The sequence below is a fragment of the Rhea americana genome, unplaced genomic scaffold, assembly GCF_003343005.1.
Source record: "Rhea americana isolate MKP2758 unplaced genomic scaffold, rheAme1 scaffold_35, whole genome shotgun sequence".
In the NCBI taxonomy this organism is placed as follows: domain Eukaryota; kingdom Metazoa; phylum Chordata; class Aves; order Rheiformes; family Rheidae; genus Rhea; species Rhea americana.
In genome coordinates, this window is record NW_028186479.1 from 4,828,984 (window position 1) to 4,849,515 (window position 20,532).

Below are 20,532 nucleotides of genomic sequence, written 5' to 3' on the forward strand. Positions count from 1 at the left end.
TCTTTTCTGCATGATGTTTTCAATAATACGCTTAATTGGCCAATTTTTAAACTTATTTGAAATTTATAAATAGGAAGCCCATTTTTCCCATACTTTTTTATGGGTAGAGATTAGGAAGTAATAGTAATTGTAGGATATTTTAKCTTGCTTTTAATTTTTTCTCTTCCTTAAATGTCATTAATTCCAATTTAGATTTTCATGTTTTTTTCCCCAGCAACAAAATTAGATATATCCTGTAATAGAAAGGCAGCATATTACTCTCCAAATCTTATTCTCAGTCCTGAATCTTRAAAAAAGAAAAAAAATCAAGTAGGCACTGATGGGCAGGGAGCTGCAAGACTTGCTTAATGTAGCACTTGGCTTAAGTAGCCTTGTGTAGGAAACAACGTGCAAATGTTTTGTGTGCCTTTCTTCTGCCTAGAGTTTCCTCGCCAATGTGGTGAAATCTGGTTCAAAGTATTTTTAGATCTTTGGAGGGAGCAAAAGAGCCTAGGACTGATAATTTGCTATTTTTCAGCTATATTGTACCAATTGTGAAAGGTATATATGAAGCTGTTTGTAAACGAGACCTGAATTCTGTTTGTTACGGAGTTTTCTTTTCCTATGTACTTTGAGAAAATCCCTCTGTACAGTTTGTAACATCATGTCCTAAATACAAGTAATCTGCATTTACAGACAGCTGGCAGAAGAAAAATATCAAGAAAATATCAAAAGAATGCAAGAGTTCAGGTCCCGTAACTTTCAGCAGTTGAATGTCAACGTCCTGCACGTAAGCATGGGCTGTTGTTTTGGAAGTCATATTTGCACATTTAGTGTACACCACTTTTCTGTTTTCCACATACTTTCTTTAGAGGTGCAGTCCTGCCCTGAGATTAATAATTGGGGTATGCACTGAAGTCTAGACTGCTTAACAGAACCTAGGTCTCTGCTGAGAGAAAGTGTGTTCCATTACTAAGATAAGGTTCAACAAATTCTTCATACATGGCATAATTTTCCTTTTTTAAGTCCTTCTTAAATCCAAACCTGCTCTGTGAAGTGTTATACTTACTGACCTATCTGATATTAGAGTTCAAAATACATTTGTTTTCTGGGTAAGTTCAGAACTATAATTGCTTAAATACCATACTTTGGCATGGCTGCTCATTCTTCTCCTTTGATTAATTTAGAATATTAACATTCTAACTGGCTATTTAGTAAGAAGAAAGTCTTGGAGTGACTGCCAGTGTTAGCTGTCATTTGCTTTTAAGCAGTATGTGACAGAGGATAGGCCCGTTCAACCCTAGTGTTACGGCTTTTCACAAACAGCAATGTCAGTTTGGAAATAGTCGGTGAAAGCAGCACAGAAATAGTGAGTTTTTGTTTTTTTAATGCTTTGTTTTCCAACTCTTTTATGCACTTCAGTTCCTCCTTCCCATTGTCTCTGGAGAAACAGTCATGTTAAATCCTTTCTTATTTATAGCTGAGTCACTGTGGATCATTATGAGAAAAAAAGAATTTTAAAGAAGTATTTACTTGCAATAAAAAAAGTTTGTTTTTTTTGTTTTTTTTTTTTTTAAGTATTTGCTTGCTGCAAGTCCCAGCAGTTGTATAGATCAGGATAGCAATTATATTGTTGCCTTACTGAAAGCTCTAACTGTACCTGTTTATCCATGCTGCTTCAACTAAGGAATCTGGTGAACAGACTTCAACYCCCCTAATTCATTCTCAGCCAGTCATTACACAGGACTGGGTATCCACGGGACATGATGAACCATGTGGAAACGAGACATCAGGTCAGCTCTGCATGTCTGAAATTATGGAGCATGGTAAGAACTTGAAATATGATGTTGAAATGAAACCTCCTATATCAAAGCAAGATTTAATTTTGTCCTTGGTAGTTAATCTATGGTGAAGGAACTGCAGGATAAAAAGTAGTCAGGTTTGTGAAGTTGTCCAAAGATATGCAAAGAGAAGAGGAAAATAATCTRGGTGGATGGATATCAGTGGAGCTACATGGCAGGGCAGTCTGTGTTTGCAGAGTCTGAATGACCTGGCACCATCCAAGGAGGTGAAACCACCTTCTCCAAATGAGGTGCTGAGGGAGGAGGGGACAGCTTTAACCTTTGCGCACGTGAAACAGCTGGTGTTAGGAAAGTATCTCCTAAATTATCTCTCCAGTAGAAAAAGGAGTACCAAAAAATGGAGCGTTTGCCCTTAMTATACCTTGATACCATTTTTATTATACATAATGAATGTGAGAAGCAGATGAAAATGCTTTAAACCATGCTTATCTGTTTTGTCCTGAAATGCTTAGCCACTGTCTTGAAGATATGAAATACTATGTATAACATATACTTTTCTGTAGACAGGTGAACAAATAATCAAAAAGTCAAGCTTTTACAAATGTGTCAGATTATAAAAATAATGTGCTTCCTAATTAAGGAAATTAAGGAAAATATTTTTGATAGTACAAATGTATCTTCTGTTTCTATAATGTTTTAGAGCACTCTCATGTTTTAAAATATTTAAGAATTACTGTGTAAGCACTCTTTTGGTGAAAGATTTTTGATCAGATTGAAGTCTTGCAAAGATGTCGTAGAACACTTTTAAATACTTAAACTGCTTTCCTCTAAGCTCTCCGGCCATTGATCTTAGTTTAGGCATGCCTGTGAAGGGTTACATCATTAAATCAAAGGCATCAAAATTGGTTCGTGGTGATGGTGGTGTTTTTTTAATAGCGTTATTTTTTTCCTTTCAGTGTAGTCTCATTTATGTCTGAGTGATTGGCTTGCTTTCACAGTATAAGGAAGGATGATCTGTGTAGGAGAGAAGGGAGCTGCTAGAAAGTACATCCYGGGGGGAGGACACTGCAAGTAGCTGACCAAGAGAAAACAGTAGATGTAGGTGGGAGGTGTGCTGGGGGAAGCGTACCAAGATACCTAAATAGAAACAGAACAACACACAAAAAAGGAAAGAAACTGATGTCTCTTTTGTCATTAGTGCTTAACGAGTTAATGAACTCTGAAGGCAATCAGATGCACTTACATCTGATTTGGCCTGTCCGTTGTACAAAGCTGAATGTGGATTTAATGATATTGCTTTTGTCAGATTCATTGACAATGAAGCCATGGGTTCATGAGTAAAATAACTTATAGATAGGCAAGAGAAATTACATGGTTTCTCTTTATTGTTTTATGATTATCTTTCCATTCCTGACATTCGTGTCAAAGCTGTTACTTACTCTCCTCAGTGTTCATATTACTTTTTTACACAGTTCAGTTCAAGTATGAATGTCTAATTATTAATTAATTAACCTGTCTAATTATTAAGTTATTAATGGAGTCTTTGTACTTGAAAATGCAGGAACAGTTCCAGCTATTCATTTTCAATAGAATTTGCTTTTGGATCAACAGATTATAGGACAGACGCCCCCCTCCCCCAGAAACTAGAAGGAAGGCTRTAAAAAGCTTTTATAAACTTGTGTGTTCCATGTTAACAGACCTTGCTAACCCATACGAGGTTAGCAGAAGAAGTTAGGCTCTGCGTACCGCCCTAAGCAGCTGCCCAGTTACAGCTAATAACTAACAGCAGTGGAGGAGGCGGAAAAACAGACAGGAGGGAGAGGCTGTTCCTGACTGCCGAGGAGGCTCAGCAGCAGCAACCTCAGAGTTAGTTACATCAGGTCGGACCCAAAAAATCCTCTCAGGAATGGGAAAAAGCTGGCTGGGGAGCAGCCAGGGGTATTGTGCCTACCACGGCAGGTAGGGAGGCAAGTTCATACTCTCTTTGGCTTATGTCCTCCAGATCTTGGAAAATTTGTAACGTAAATAGGGGAAAAATATTAAGAGCCTGGAGAGCTGAAAGACCAGGCCCTCAAAAGGGTAAGGCTAGGAGTGGAGATCAAAACACTTCACACCGTGCTTTCATTGAAAATAAGCTGCAGTATCGTGAAACGCAGTTATATAGGAGTGGAGGAGATAGTATCAAATAAAAGGTCAAGATTTAGTTTTAACAAATTTTTTTAAAAAGTGTTGTAACTTGATGCAGTTTCAGAAGTAGTAGGTAAACATGCTGAAAGCTGGCAAAAACAAGGCAGTGAAAGTTACCTAACTGAAAAACGCCGTGAGAGTTTAGGATTTTGGGCTGCATGGTGGGCAGGTTTCGGTAATGCCGAAACAATTAACTGCTATAGACAAGTCTAAAATTCTTTCCATATTTACRTTATACAATCAGCAATGATCTTCTGATTGTTTTTTCACTCCAATTATCACCTTAGTACACTTAAGGGACATATGAAAGAGTTACCTAAAGTCACAAATAGTTGACCAGTTTGTTAGTCCTCAAGCAGCTTTCTTTTCCAAAGTACAAAAGAGACCTAAGGGAGCCCTATGCTTTTGATGGTGAGATTAATTCATTGTGTTGTATCTCGGTTTTGTTCAGACTTTTCGCAGGTTTTACAATGACTTCAGAAACTTAAATAATCTGATTATTACACAGACTCTTACTACAGGAGAAATGCTGTGGCCAGTGTGAACACTACTTTTAAACAACAAAATTCATTTACTTCTTCAACATTGCGTTCCTTACCATGTCCCCCAGCTGCATTATGTAGATGTCTTCCTTCCTTGGAGAAACGAGGGATGCTGCTGAGCAGTCTGAGCCTTGTGGGACTGATTCSGTCTGGCCCTTAATCTAACTGTTCAGATATCACCTGCTAAGCTTGGCTGGCTTGTGATCTCCCCTGCACCTTGACACGCTGTCACGTTTCTCCGCGATCGCTTCAGGGATGCTGGACACGCATCCCGCACAACCCTCCTTACCTCAGAAGGAAATAGAGAGCTTTGCAGGGAGTGGGAGGAGAAGCGCAAAGAAACGTGGGCTTTTACCGGCAGAAAACAATTTGAAAACTGCATGTGCTTGCGTTGATTAGGCTCAAGAAGAAAAGGATCCAGTTTTAACCTGGGAGTGGGTGAAAGTGAAAAGTCATGTGAATAGTAAGTTGTGCTATTTTTGCTTTAATGAGCCAAGAGAGGGAGGTGTGCATTAAGCACACGTATTCCCCAGCCACTCTTGTGGCTCCTCTTGGTGCTCTGCTAGAGAGAAAGTGCTGGCCCCACTCCTACCGCTTTCCGCAGAACATACCCACCTGGCTGGAAAGAGGGCAACCTTGGATGTGGCCTCTGAGTCCAAAGTGGGGCTGCCCTCTGCCTCCCGCCGTACTGACTGCCCTTTTCCGGGAGCTTGTGCAGCCTGGCTTTGATGCCCTGCAAGGCTGCTGCCTCTCGCTACAGAAAGTCGTTCCTGGACCCAAATCTTGCAGTGTGTATGAACCTTCTTGTTTCTGGCCTAGATTTGCTTCTGGCTGTTTCGTACCCCCTGTCTTTGAAGCACGTTGCCCTGCAGCACACGTAGCTCTTTTCCTTCCTCTGTTTAGTCTCATGTTTTCACAGGCAGCAGCAATATCCCTTAGTCAACCTTTTTTCCAAGTTAAACAAGGCAAGCTTTGCTTGACTCCACTCATTAGGTAGASTCTCCAGTCTTGTCTTAAAATGATCTACCTGATTAGTCTCTGAGACTGCTCTCGTTTTATTTCACTGTGTTTGGGCGTGAGTGACATGAAATTGATATAGTATTTCATATAAAGTTTCATTAGTAGCKTATGCCCCAACACTAATACTTTCCTCTGTTAACTGCTGATAYCTCCTAATGCCTCCTAAGATTACTTCTGTATTTTTGATGTGCTTTAACACTAACCACTCACAGCTTACCTGAGCCTGCCTGCCTTAAGATGCTCCCACGTTATTATCTCCCAAGTGGCAATGAWTTTTTTTGGTTTTAATGCCTTAAGTCATGACTCTGTACTTCATTTTTCCCCATTTTTGTTATTCCAGTTCTCAGGGTCAGTCAGAGTATGCTRCTATAATGTCCTGGTCCTTCTTTGCTTTGGTAACACGTCGCAGCTTGCACGGTGCCATGCGTGGTGGAGTGGAGCTCCTGGGGCGGCCCGGCTCTCCGGTAGCTCCCGCACCCTTCCCAGCCTCCGCAAAGCCTGTGGGAAATGCTCGGGCACTCTGCAGTGCTCTTGGACTCGCAGGGAAACCCTGTCCCCTTTCTCCAAACGTTAGCMTATATGTTTAGGAGAATTCATAGTCGTGCAAGCGTGGACTGTCCTGTGGGCACGCAGTGGTGGTAGGGCAGGCGGGCAGGTGCACTGGATATTAAGAAATACCTGTAGGTCTTCAAGTTCTGAGACTTTGTCTCTCCTGTTTCTAGACTTAGCTGCATTTTGTACTCTTGCAGAGGATTTTTTCAGCCAAGCTAATCACTTTGAAGATGTGCAGTGTGGWGAAAAGTCCTGGGGCAGCAGAGTAGGTAGTGTTCCTTGCAGTTAGTGAGGGTTAAAAAAAAAAAAAAAAGAAAAAGAAAAGAAATTTTGCATCTTTTCTCATACAATTTGGAGTGAGAAATGCTCCCTGATCTTGTAAAGAACAGGCTGCTCAGAAGACTCTTATTATTAACCATAGTAAGTAAATGGCTGGAGTGGTATATTGATTGTATTGTTAAAGYGGTATATGTTCTTACTGCAGACTGCAGTGTTTCAGCTAATTAAAGCACTGCTCCATTCATCAGATAGATAAATTTTCCTAAATATTATAAACCAAGGAAAAACAACTGTACTCATTTGAAATTATTTTATGCAACAGCTTTAGTCTGCATTACATTTTCCAGTTTTGTTCATTGGGAACCAGCATTAAAAGGAGTATTTCAATGATTGGAGATAYAGAAAAATATTTTATAGCTGAATTTAATATTCATTGAGAAATGTTGATGTCTAGACCTTATTTGTCCAGGAAATAAKGGACTTTCATCTTTTAAGTAATTTAAAACTAGGCTGGACAAAGCAGTTCAGAATATGTTGTACTGCTGGGAGCAGTTTTGTTTTACTAGRTGACTTCATGTCTTTTCCATCTCAAATTTCTCCAAGTAAAAGTAAGAGATTTAAAATAAATCTTATACTGAGAGTGTATTCAGAGACACCAAGTCACTATTAGCATTAAATACAAATATTTGCATGTTCAAAATTATGTAGGAGTATCTGTACATTTCATTTATTTTCAAGCAATACATAATGTTGATAATAATTAATAACTAAACTCCCTTTGTTTTGATTTGAGGTTTTTCTTTTTCAATACCTTTCTCCAGCTCTTTTGACTGATTAATCATTTCTGAATATTAAAAAGCACATTCTGCAAGAAATGGAGATGAAATGGGAACAGGTAATTCAAAATGTGTTAAGATAAACTTATATCTATATTTCCTATTTTTACTAATGCTTACTTAGAAAATAAAGGTCKCTTGTTCTCTCTGATTATCATCAGAAAGAAAAGCCGCCTTGCAATGAATTCCCTATCTCCATTTTGKTTTTTTTTGTGTCTCTTGACCCATTTCTTTTGACCCAGTTTATAGAAAATAGGTCCATTTGGACTTGGTGAGCTAGGCCAATATACATTTTTCTAGAGATCACTGGCTACCTTGTGAGTGCATGTACTTTACTTTCAATAGTGGTTACACGAGAACATGGACAAGACAAATTAGGTTGTAGTGCTGGCAACGAGGAGGCAGCTTTTCTAAGGAGAAGAGGAAAAAGACTGCTATTAAAGAGAAGGGAAGTGGCCCTATTTAACTGCTTATTTCCATGAATGATAATGAGTGCAGCTGGAGAAAATGATTTKCTGAGACATGGGCAAAAACTATCCTTTTAAAAGATAAAATTATCCATGAGTTACACAAAGTCTTTATGTTATTGCTGAATATATTCAACACCTTTCWGAGGCAACTAGAATGGAGCTGTTATAGCTAGGCAGGTTCAATAGATGTTTAATTTACCTTCTGATGTGGCCTCCTTTTGAAAAGCTACTGGAAACATGATGTAATACGTTATTTTCTCATACAGTACTGTAGATCATCTTCATTTAGTAACTGACTAAATCTTCATTTAGTAACTGACTTTATTGAGCTCATAATCTACTTTTCTGATTATATGAAAAAGGAATCAGAAGAGCAGATGCCCATTTTACCAGAGAACTGGATTTTGAGAGAAGTTTCAGATGCTGAAGGTYGTCTTTCCCATGGGTTTTGGAGTACTGTTAAATCACTGGGGCTTTTCTGAGTGGCTGCATGGAGCTGGGATGCAAAATTGCAGCTCTGTCACTACATCCCATTAAATGTTGTGTRCGGTTCCTTTTGCTTAGATTTTAATAACTTCTAATTGAGCCAGATTTTACAGCATAATTCCTCCTACCTTTGTGCATAGCTTGATTCCTATTTACTGGCTCTAAGTTTACCAAGGTATTTAATAAATAGGAAGCAYTTGTTATGGGGACTTATTTGGAAGGACTCCAGAGAATCTTTATCACAGCATGCCTTGTAATTGTCCATGTGGGAAATCAGTGTGGAATATCTAARGTACCTGAGTTTACTATCCAAAAAATCCTCTAGGTAGAGACTCTCTATGTTTGCAACGGTATAAAGCATGAAGAACAAGACATAATCCTGTCACACAACTGTAATAGCTAAATGTTCAAGGTTTCTGATTCAATTTCTACAGCAGAAGTTACCTTGAAATTGGCTACAAAATCATAAACTGTATCTAGAAGTACTTCCAGATAGCTGAGTACAATTACAGATGCAATGAAAACTACATTTCCTTACCATCTTCTTTTATCCTTCTGGTTTGGATCAGTTTTTCACAGTTGAAAGATACTGGATTTAAAGCTATTTCCACTATAGAAATGCGATTTTTTTTACAGGGGCCATAAGGAATATTAAATTCAACAAGCTGTAATCTAATAGCTGTTAATTCCTTTAGCATATGCATTAATAGCCCCATTGGTTTTGAGGGAAGTCAACTGGAGTCAATTTTATCTGAAGAGTATAACGTTATCCTACCAGCAAAGCTTCCTCCCRTGCTGCAAAGATGACAGTTGTAATGTACTTCTCCTTATAGTGCTTCTGTAGTACAAAGCAAAGAAACTGCTTTGCAAAAGAAAAAAGCATCAGTTGATTTGTTTAGAGTTAAGGTTGTGCAGATGTTTTCCCTGAACAATATTGCAGCAGYGAGGAGGTCAGGATTATCTAGAGGGTTTGGAGTTGTTTTAAAAGGGACAAGTTAAAATGCATGAAATCCTGGACTTCAGAAAGAATKAGTTTACTAAGCTGCAGTTAGAGAGCTAGTACCTTGAGAGATGTAGCCTTACTATTTCATTCCTGCCTTTTTGTGGGTAGAGGATATAGATCCTTATCTGACAACAATTTAGGTTTACTCTGGATCATAGCAACTAATAGATTGTCAAAGATTATAGACAAATAAAAAGTATGCAAGGTGTGTTAAAGCTCTGCCTCCCTACTATCCCAGATACATAATTTTGTCARCTTCAACAGAGTTAATCTAACTGGGTAGAAGGAAGAGGTAAATGGAGCTGTGGGTTTTTAGCAAATATGGAACWTAGCCAGTGTATTCCCAATATATTCTGGTTTCAGGCATTGTACAGGACTTGCAGTGCTTTTCTGGCATTGCTTTGCAATAGCTCAATGTTTAATTTCTAGACTTGTCAGGCTGCATCTGTTTTATCATGTCATTGGTACAGCAAGTTGGCTTAACTAAGTGGGGATAGAAATGGATGGAACAATGAGATCTTAAAGCCACGCACTTRCATTTGTGGCTAGAATTACAGCTTTATATTTGTGTCAGCATCCTAGCTGATAAGACAGGCTAAGCAAGAGTTGGGCAGGGGGTTTTATGGGTTTTTTTTGTTTTCTTTTTTTGAAAAAAAATATTTAAGAAATTCTGTATGCAAATGCACCTGTATTTCTTAGGACTTGTCTTAACTGCAGCACGTGAGAGACTGGAATGAAAAAGACAACAGAGYAGAAGAACCCAGGGCTTAAGGGCCACCAATAAGCTACTGTAGTTTGAGTTAGAGTTATTGGGTTRCCAGTACATTACTACATGGGGCTTCACTTGAATGAATCCAAGAATCCATTCCTGATGAATCCATTTCATTTCATCTCCTTTTCACAAGAGCACTAGCTCTGCATAAACTACTCCTCTGCTCTTACTAGACATACTTGTGTGTAGGAAGGGGTCAACTTAGGAGCAAAATAGCTTAAGCTAACAATATGGTATATTCAGGTTCTTTGTACAGAAAAAGATGGCAAAAATTAAAGGCATGTGAATTAAAGAGGCATATTACATATTAGAAAATTACTCTTAAGGACATTTTTTTTCCTCTCTCTCTCTCTCTTTTTTTTTTTTTTTTTTTTTCTCAGCTGTTATACTAGTGGTAGTCCGTAATAATTCAACTGACTTATTGCTGATTTAAGCTGATGTAACTGCATTTTTGTTCATGAACCGTACTGTGTAAGTGGGGTGCAGAAGCAATGGCTCTGTGAAGAGACACTAGAGTGTATTTTTCCTTCTTCCATGAAGTTTACTCCTGTGGGAGTCACAGGGCTCTATACTTCTGCAAAGTACTTTAAATAAAGACTTAACTTTAGCATGTATCTAAGCTCGTCTTTCTTGAGGAACTCTTAAATACAGATGAAACTGGACTAGAGCTACAAGTAAAGCAGCAGCCAGAGACGAGCTGTTCYTCTGGAGCCTGATGTCATGGAGGAAGATAAAGATTGATTCCTCTGCCCCGTCTCCCGGAGAGTTCTAGTCCCTGCCTGAGTTATGGGAACTAGGAGCTGAAAATAAATCTTACCCCCTTTTCCCCCTCACTTAGCTGACCCCTGAGTGTAGAGACTATTCTAACAGAACAGGAATCTTCTCACTGTAAATGTTTAGTAATAATCTATATTGAACTTCGTTTCTTMACTGTTTTCCATTGTGTAGTAACTTTAGAAAGTTTTTTTCCACCTTTTTCTATCAGTTAGTTCTATCTGAGTAGTCTTTCTGGTTTATATTCTATTCCTTTTTGTTTTTGTATGCTCCAAAGATTATAACATTTTAAACACTATAACATTTAAATTCCTTAATTTAATATGTTGCAATATGTTACATCTGGCAACCCCCTGATTTCATTATAACTCCAAAATTGTTATGTATATTACAATAATTGCTTACATTATTTCTGTATTTCCATTGCTAATTGTAAGCTATGGGTTTATTGTTATGAATTTCAAGTAGGTAAAGTTCAGCTGAATCTCAAATTGCAAATGCTCACGCACTCTAAAATGTTTTTTTCCCTCACTCTGTTATTTTATAAGCTTTGTTGAATGATTTTCAAAGTGTTTTTAAATTTTAAAAGGTTAAAAGCCTCTAGGGTTTCTCAACACATTTTTAAGCATCTCTACACATGCACATTTTGCATTGTGACTGTCAAACAGTATTGATGCATACTGATTGGGAAACTGAGTAATTCTCCAAAATGTGATCACACAGGCAATCATACAGCTCAAAGGCTTTCAGGAAAATTGTATGTCTTCTTTTGTTTTTCATTCTGACAAGTCGAAATGTAACAGAATAATGTTTATAATCATTAAGCACTTTTCTGTACTGTTATAATATCCTTTGTAACCAGAAGGCCTTGTTTCAATGGAGACGTTAAAGTTGCGGTGATTTCTTTTGTGGGTTATGCAGTGATTCCCTCTTTCCTGAGGTGACCCTACTTTGTGCAAAACCAATAAAACTTCAGTAGTCCCAGTGTAAAGGAAACAGCTTTTTTCTGAGCTGAACATTAAGATGTGATTGAGCTTCTGCCAGGAATCAGATTTGCAGAGAGAAAGATGGCAACTTATTATACAATAGCTGCTTGGAGAACCACAGGTAGCTGGGCTAGCCAAATTGTCCAAGCAGGATAAAAGTAATGCAGCAAACTCATCTCAGATATGACTAACATACCTCCTGGAGTCACAGCAAGTCAGTTCTTGATGAGTGATTCATGCACACAGATTTATATTGCTGTAACTTCAATAGATAAGGAACATACATACATAACTTTTATTAAGTGAGTAGAATAACACACAAGAATAACATAGTAACTGTAGAGATGTACATCGATGTTAAAAGCAGGAATATTTCCAGGACCATAAGGTATATTCCCCAAGTTGCTCCTTGCTGAAAAGACGCTCTGGGATACCTGCTGAGTAAGAGTTTCCTTTAGTCTGGCATTTGCAGTTAACAGTCCTTCACTTGCTCTTTGCACCTCGGGTACCAAAAGTCCTGAGACTCTGCCAGGTTTCAGGGACTAGGCACACCGGCAGCTTGCCTGCTGGCTCTGCTTATCTGACTGTTGCTTTTCTTTCCCACTTTCATACTGCGATCTCACTTTGCCCAAAATTCAGTTAAAGGGAGAATAATAAATCTGGTTTATTATAGCAGAAATAAGGCTAAACAAAATTTGTGAGTTTTAGTTATGAGGAGRAAAATGAGTCAGTGGATTTTTTTTATTGCCTGAAATGTTATTCTTCTCATGTAAGGAGTTCTTCCCTAAAAGTATTGCCTTTGGAGAGCTGAAATCCTGCTTTGCTTATAGCTCCAATTTAAATCTTTCTTCTATGAGGGCAGCCCTAGATCTACAAATATCCTTGGGAATTTTGTGAAGTTTCAGAATAGTTTGTGTTTAAAGTAATTAGAAGCTTCTGTGAAGAATTGCGTTGTCCATTATCTTCAACTTTTTAATTAAATGCTTCAGCTTATTTGAGAGCAATTATTTTTATTGAGAAGCTGAGGCCTTTCTATCCATCAGGAATTGAACTCTACTCATATACCCACCAGGAGTCCTTTGCCAAAGTGAAGTACTACTCAGTATGCCTAGCTACATAAATCTTTTCATGGCTTCACAAAAATTCACAGCTTATTACAAAAGTCTTGCTCCTACAGCTGTTCTGAGGGAAGCTGGCAGAAGGAAATAAATGTAGACTTGTATAAAAAAGCCAAACACTTTGAAACTGTGTGGATAGCAAAATATGTTACTCTGAAAGCCGGTACTTTTTTTTCTGAGGTATTTTTCATATTGATTCAGTTTGGCATTGATAAATAGGGCCTACCTCAACATTTAACCTTAATCAATGATGAGAGTTAAAATGGTTCTGGCTGATTCTTTTTAAAACCTGTCCCGGGAGTCCCTTCACTTGTGCCAAAGCACCATGTTATGGAGCATTTACAAAAGACCGTATGAATTTGGGAAGCAGTTAAACGCAAAAGTGCCAAAATTAGTGTATCATTTTTTTTGGTAAAGATACAGATTCTGTTGCAGGTATTTACACCATTTAGTGTTTTATAGCTTCCTTAGATCTGAGTTTTGATTGCAGATCTGTTCTACATACTGTCAGTGTAACTTTACGCTGCAGTRTAGACCCAAGGTTAAACCAATGTACGTAAAAGCACACCGGACATCTACTCACAAACAGAGCATCAGTGAGCAGGGTGATATGGAGAAACACTGAATAAGTATTTCCCCTCCAAAACAGCTTTGTAGCTCACTTACCAAACTAAGCAACATTTCTGGGGAGCTTGAACAAATGGTGACATCAAAAGCTGGAGCCAATTCCAAGTGGGAAAGAATTTGCTCAGGAGATGTAAATACTGAATTAGTGTGCAGTTCCTACCTGCTTAGCCTTTAGTCCTTGTGACTGTCAGACAAGTAGCTGGGGGGAAGTGAGAAGGTGACACGAATAAAAGAGCTTAGTTTACATTCTCCTGCCATTTCAGCTGCTAAGCAGAGCGTGCCCCTGAGATCTAGCACATACATTGATTTGCACCTGTTAAATACATCTAGCTGTTTAACCTCTCAGTGCTTGGTTGTTCCTAGATTTGCTTTGCTGCAGTCATTTACTTGTTTTTGTATAGGTCTAAAATACAACTTTTTTACTGTTCATATCCCAATTAAATGTATTTTACATTTACCTTTGCTATGTCCAGACTGTCACAGCCACCGAACTGCTCACACAAAGTTTGGATCTGAACCGCTCCATTCACTTTTGACTCTTTCAGTAAGTTCTGGCCATGAAAATATCCTCATTTTATGTCTTGAAAAAAGCATAGCTGAACAGAATCCAGAGGAAAGGATTTTGACTTCCCTAACGTGCAGGGGCTTTTCATTAGCACGTTGACTCTCTCCTTGCCAGCATTGCCATCAAACTGAGAAGGAAAAAATATCAGGCAATCTCTGCTAAATAAAGCAGGAATACAGAGATTTTATTTGAAAGTATGCTTTGGCTAATCAAAAAGTTTAAAATCATTGAAGGGCTAAGGGAGTTTTAGACTGATGTTTTAAAGTGGTTTTTGTGGTCCATTTCCCTTTAATGATAGCCCTTGCTGTGTTCCTGCTGCACACTATGCAAATATTAGGGCAACCTTTGAAGTAACGGTGTCTCTTCGTGCATAGAGGAGACGGCTTCCAAACACTCTCTGCTACTGACTTCGTGCTTGTGTTGGTCTTTCTCTTCTTCCTCCCATTAGTAGCACGAGGATTTCTGAATGTTTAGAAGACCTTTAGAAGATTTGGGAAACTTCAAGCTATGCTTGAAAAGCAGCATGACATCTTCAGTGCCACTGCCTACCAGAGATCCCCATTCTGTATAGAAAATAATTAGAAAATGAGGACCCCACCCTCCCCCCAGAAAAAAAGGAAAAAAAAAGAGAAAACCTTAGGAAAAAACATGTGATGATGGCTCTTGCAGTTCTTTTTTGTTAACAGCTCCTTTTTAGTGTGATTATTATTTCTAGTTACTCAAAACCTCTTCCTTTCCTCCTCTCAGGCTCTCCCTATAAACATATCGATAAAATACCAGGGGGTGGGAGGTCTGAAAAGAATAGTATCTTTGAAATAGAGGGTTTTTCTTGGAAATCTCTTTTTTGGATAAAGAAGCAAATTTTTTCTTGTAAAAACATTTTGAATAATTTTTTTCATTTCTAACATCAAATCACGGAAGACCCCATAATGCTACTCTGATTTACATCTTCATCTCCATTTTTCCTAGATGTTTCACAATCATTAAATCATCACTCAGTAAAGCCCACAAGTATATCAAAGCTTTTTACCTTTTTATAATGCTAAAAACAAGATTGTGAAACAACAGTGTTTAACTATTGCTGTATTTCTAGTTCTYCTTTAGAACAAACCATTTTCTTCATGGCTGTGCTGTATACAGCCATGTCAGAATGGGCTTCTTTTAATGAGTGCTTGGTCCTTTGGGGCTTAGGYGAAAGGCTGGCACAAGACATTCATAGACACAAAAGTTCAGTTGGGTCCCTTAGTTCATTTCTTAAACTATGCTCTCCTGGGGTCTTTTTAAGTTTAGAATAGCCAGACAAAAGCTTCCTTTGACCTTTTGAAAAATGAAGTTTCATAGCTGAATAATGCATATATCATTTGAAGCTGACCAAAGGATGTCAATTCTGTTTGATGGTAACTTTTAAAGTTTAAGTTTTTGTCCTACCCCAGAAAGAAGCCAGTCTGTGGGAATTTAAATTATAGTGTTGGAGTTGTCTTGCTTTTGCCTAATCATGTGAGTATTGACCTGGACTGTGGAGGGAACSATCATCTGGAATTTTTTATTCAGGATTATGTAGCACAGGGAAGYATATCTGTGCATTTCAATCCTCTCTCCTAATTATGTAGCTGCAAGCCTTTCTATTTTCTCCCTTGAAACAACCCYTGTGATAACTGATGCACTGTTCTGAAGAGTGTTGGCCAGCTCTGTTCACCATCTCTTTTTGCCAGTGATTTCTGAGAACATGAGTATTTTGCAGGGACATAGAGAAACAGGCRTATTTCTGCTCAGCTTGTAACTGTACATGTTAAATATGCACACACACAAACATATTAGGGGTAATTCTAAAGAACTGATCTATGGAGCATCAGGTAATCACACAATCACAGAGTAGWTCAGGTTGGAAAGGACCTCTGGAGGTCATCTAGTGCAACCTCCTGCTCAGAGCAGGTCTGCTTGGATCACAGCCTCTCTGAGCCCCTGTTCCAGCATTTGACCACCCTCAAGGTAAAAATATTTTTCCTGACACCTAATTCGATTTTACCGTGTTCTAGCTTGTGTTCGTTGCCTCTCCTGCTATTGCCATGCACCTCTGAGAAGAGTTTGCATTCGTCTTCCTTCTCTCCTCTGATCAGGTAGTTGTGGACAGCAATAATGTTTCCCCTTTGCCTTGTCTTCTTAAGACTGACCAGACACAGCTCTCTCAGCATCTTCTTGTACGCCAAGTGCTCCAGCCTCGTGCCCAGCTTGGGGGCCTCCACTGGCCTCAATCCAATATGTAATACCTACTTTTACAAAACTATCTGTATATGTTGAGCATCAGGATCTTGGGGATGCATATCAACAAATACATTTTTTATAGACACTGAATCAGAACAGATTTTGATTAACAAGTTTTAAGAGTTCTACCCTTAAGAAACTAATTTAGGGGAGAAGGATCTGGATGAGATACAATTATATCCTCAGGATGAAGCGGTGACAGTACAGGTAACTGGATGTGAGCTCCACTTCCTATGCTAACCCATTTCAGAATAAAATAGAGTTGCAAGTCATGTAATGTAAAATGAGTGTGTTAGATTTCAAACAGGCTTAAAGAAAAGAACGGAGCTTCAGGTTTGAAGTGCTATGAAATACTACTGGGTCACCTCAGGTGTAAGGCTCATTAGTTAATGAGGATGAGAAAAGACCTGTCARTGTTTGAAACAGTTTGAAACAGTTCCTTCCTTGCCTCAGCCTCTATCTTTTAGGTCATATTATCTGCTTCTGTATCAGTTGCAACATTTATTCAGTTGCAGATTGCTATACCTTCACAAAATCTTTACATTGTGTTTACCGGTGCTTTCCAAGTTACCAGTGGGTGAGAAGATGTCTTTTGAGCTGTGTTCTGATACTGCATTATGAAYCAAACTGGAATTCTCTGACGAGTTTCTGCAGCCAGAAAAGGACACGCTTTCCCGATCAGGTCCTGCCCGTGGGCTGCTTGCAACCCAGCACAGTGCAGACTCAGAAGGCGGGAGAGGGCTTTACACTGCTCTTGCCTCAGTTCCCAGCCTGTACCMGGCTCCTGTAGCCACCTTTGCAAGGGAAACAGTGTGAACTTGTGTGTTCTGCCCCTCCTTAATTTTGGGGGGACTCTGTGGCAGTGTGTGATAGCCCRTAACTGCTGCTGCATAGCATTGCTTCTCAGTGCTTTTGTTCAGGCCGCCCTAACTTTAAGAATGCATTTTATCTTGTGACAGTACATCTTTGTCAAAGTAGCTGAACGATTTGCTCCTCGCTTTGGTGTTTGTAGTGCTTCAGGAACGAGTAGTGCAGGTATGCAGAACTATGAACAAGCTTTCTCSTTAGGACTGGGAGGTGACAAATGGTAAAAATCTAGCCCTTTCCAGAGACACAGTAAAGTTGTGAGAATAAAAAAGTACATAATCCTTAAGAGTCAAGKGTGACTTGGTTGTTGTGAATACAAGTGGTGAAAATGAATGTACATCATACAGTTCTGTTTCATTTTTCCTTCTCCTTTTTTAAAAAAATAAACTAAACTTTTTCCTTGGCTCCTACATGCAGTGGTATTTTAGAATGCTGCTTYCATATACTAATTATAAATATGACTTGAAGGCAAGAGAAAATTAAAGATATTTATCAAAGTATTTTYGTCTCATTGGAAGAAACTATTGTTGTCACCAAGATACCATGCTACCTGGAAAAAGCTTATGGTAGATTAAGCAAAATATTACAAGTATTACATTCTTTTGTTTTATGCATAGCTTATCTTCTTGGGAAATAACTGTGCTTTTATGATTATTTTAGATAGCTCATTTTTTATCCCTGCTTCCACTGTTAGCATTGTGGTATATATGGAAAGAAGTGTAAAGATAAATGTTATTATTTGTAGGTTTTTTTTCTTTTGAATATCTAATACGCCTTAAAAATATCAAGTCTCTCAATGATACACCTAGAGAGCCTAGCAATTTGTAAACARTATCTTGGTTTGTTTGAACAAAGTGCTTTGTAAGCAAATAAAAGGTACCGTGACTGACCCTAGTGAGATATGCAAAGCTGGATAAAATGCAATGTATTTTCAGAGAGCAGGCCTACAGTCTGCAGGGTGAGAGGGTGCAGAAAGAGCAGTAAAGGGGAACAGGCAGCTGAGGGACAACTTTATTACAATAACACCTGGCATCACKTTTAGCCAGGTGGCCCAGTATTAGAAAACCTTATGTTGGATGTTACCACAACYTTTCTTTTCCAGGGATCTGTGAAGGTCAAGTCTCAACCTACCTACCACATGTAGGCAGCACAGAGCGACTTTGCTGCATGCAAAGAATCTAGTGATTTGGGTAGTTTTGTGCTTGGGCAATAAGTCCAGTGGACTTCTTAAATACATCACCATTTTTCTCCCAGTCCAGCTGCTGAAACAACGAGAGAGGATATTCTGGGTCCTGCAGTAGAAGTTCTGTTTTCTCTTTCAGTGTGGAAAGCTGGACATTAACCTCRCTAGCACCACTTTATTTTACCAAAATAACTTCCAGGCACAAAAGGAGTTCATTTCTATTTTATGCAAAGTAGAGATCAGAATGAAGGTTTTAGCCTTGGAGTCCCTGCTAGGCTATGCAAAGGTGAGTAAACAAGAGTCCAAGAGACCTAGCCCAAAGAGCAACATTTTAGTGAAAACTTTACTCTTGTAAAACCACAAACTGAGGATATTTCTTCCATGCTACATTGCTGAGAAGTGGAACTGCACTAAGAATATTCAGGAGACYGTGGCCACAGTGAGCTCTCCAGCACCCGACTAGTGGAAATGAAGTATTTGGGACAATGGGAAAACTTAGGTAGCAATCATGCTGGAGGATGCACTGCAGATGAGGAGGTGGCTCCATATAGAACCCAGCCTCATCTGGAGATACCCTGGCTTACCAAAAAAAAAAAAAAAAACAAAACAGCTGGACTCAAGTTATCTGTGCTGCACTGAAGTGTCGAGACAACCAAGTGGTTATCAAAGAGTGAACTTGGATTTTGCTCTGTCTGTTAGTGCCTGGTCTAGTGGAAGTGAGTCAGTTGCTGCTGTTTCTTTAGTGTCTCTCATGGTGGAGCAGTCCTGCACAGCGCCAGGATGTTCAAGCAGGTTCAGTGTGTGGCCAGCTTGGATACAGCTTGCTGCAATGACTCATGATATCTGCTGTGCTAAAGCCAACTAATTTTTTCTTTAAATCAGGCTGATCCTGAGYCTCAGCTAAATAAGCTGTTCTGTACCCAAATTAGCTCTGCAGAGAGCCAGAGCTATGCCTCTGCATCTGTAGTGTGTGGACAACTGGGAACTGACTCTCTTTAGTAGGGCTCARGGAACTCTTATATGAAATGATATATACTAAGTTAATTTGCTGATATTTTGAAGGTCATTTCTTTAAAGATACTTCTCAAAAAAAAAAAAGAATCTTTAAAGACAGCCTATTTTTTTCTTTTTTCTTTTTTTGGTAGCATATAATAATATAGAGAAACCATTTATTCTTGTTTTTACATTATGGCTAGCTCACAAGCTCCAGTCTACTGGACATACTGATTTCTTTCAGAAATGTCACTTGGAATAGTTTCTGAACTGAGGCCAGTAAACATTTGTGTCTTGATCTCTTTTCAGTGTCTGAACTAGCATTTAAATTGTATTACTGAACTTGGATTATCTGGCCATCCATGAATATAGGTCAAAACAATTTCGCAAATGGTAAAGTGGGCAGTTCTGAAAAGGATGTGAGAGCTGGCGTGGAGCAGCCAGGATGCGACCRGTGTCGGCGTCCCGTAATTCTGAGACATCAGCAGGTTTGTGCAAAAACCTGCCTACTCGTGGGCTGTTCGCAAGCTATAGGGCTATGCTGAAGCCAGAGTGGATGTTTTGATCTTATGTATCAAGACTGGTTTTGATACCTTRTTTGACTGGTGAGGGGACGGTTGTGTTTTTCATGACAGTAAACTAAAGTAGAATGTGGGAGGAGAAGACAACTCAGAAAACACTAGTATGATGTTTGCATCAGAATATAATAAATAGGCTGATTCATATGTATGTGAATACATATATATGCACAGATATAATACAGAAGAACTTAATAAAATTATAATAATCACAAAAATAATAACCTCCTTGAAAGAGAGAAAAACTAGTGCTCACTCAATCTGGAAGAGAAAAGGAGGCATATCTTCACTGAGTAGTGTTCTTCCATGATAAAAAGAGAATGATTTGTAAGGTGTTTTTTTCTGTGCTTTTTTTTTTTTTTTTTTTTTTTTAAGATGAAGGGTTAGACTTTTTTGTCAAGTGACACTTTGAAGAACTTAAACACCGTAATAGATGCTTTCTTTTGTGGGAAAAAGTTTTTGGTTTTGTTTTGGTCTTCCTGGAAGCCCACGTATTGATCTTTTATTTGAAACTAAGAAAGATGAAAAACAGAAAAAGGAAGGATGAGCAATTGTGTCAGTGCAGCAYAGTGCTGTTATTCAGCTTGCAAAAATATCTTAAAATAGAAAAATCTGCGTGAAAACATGTCAGCATTTTGGAGGTGAATCAAC

General features: G+C 38.6%; 1 protein-coding gene across 1 annotated transcript in view; it reads left to right on the plus strand.

Annotated features, from left to right (window-relative positions):
- The window catches only part of NEK11 (NIMA related kinase 11), a 106,236-nt gene that overhangs the window by 53,393 nt on the left and 32,311 nt on the right, over positions 1-20,532 (plus strand). The window contains exons 11-12 of the mRNA XM_085311857.1: positions 676-769; positions 1,667-1,805. Of these exons, the coding sequence (XP_085167983.1) occupies positions 676-769; positions 1,667-1,805 (233 nt within the window). The remainder of the gene's footprint in view (positions 1-675; positions 770-1,666; positions 1,806-20,532) is intronic.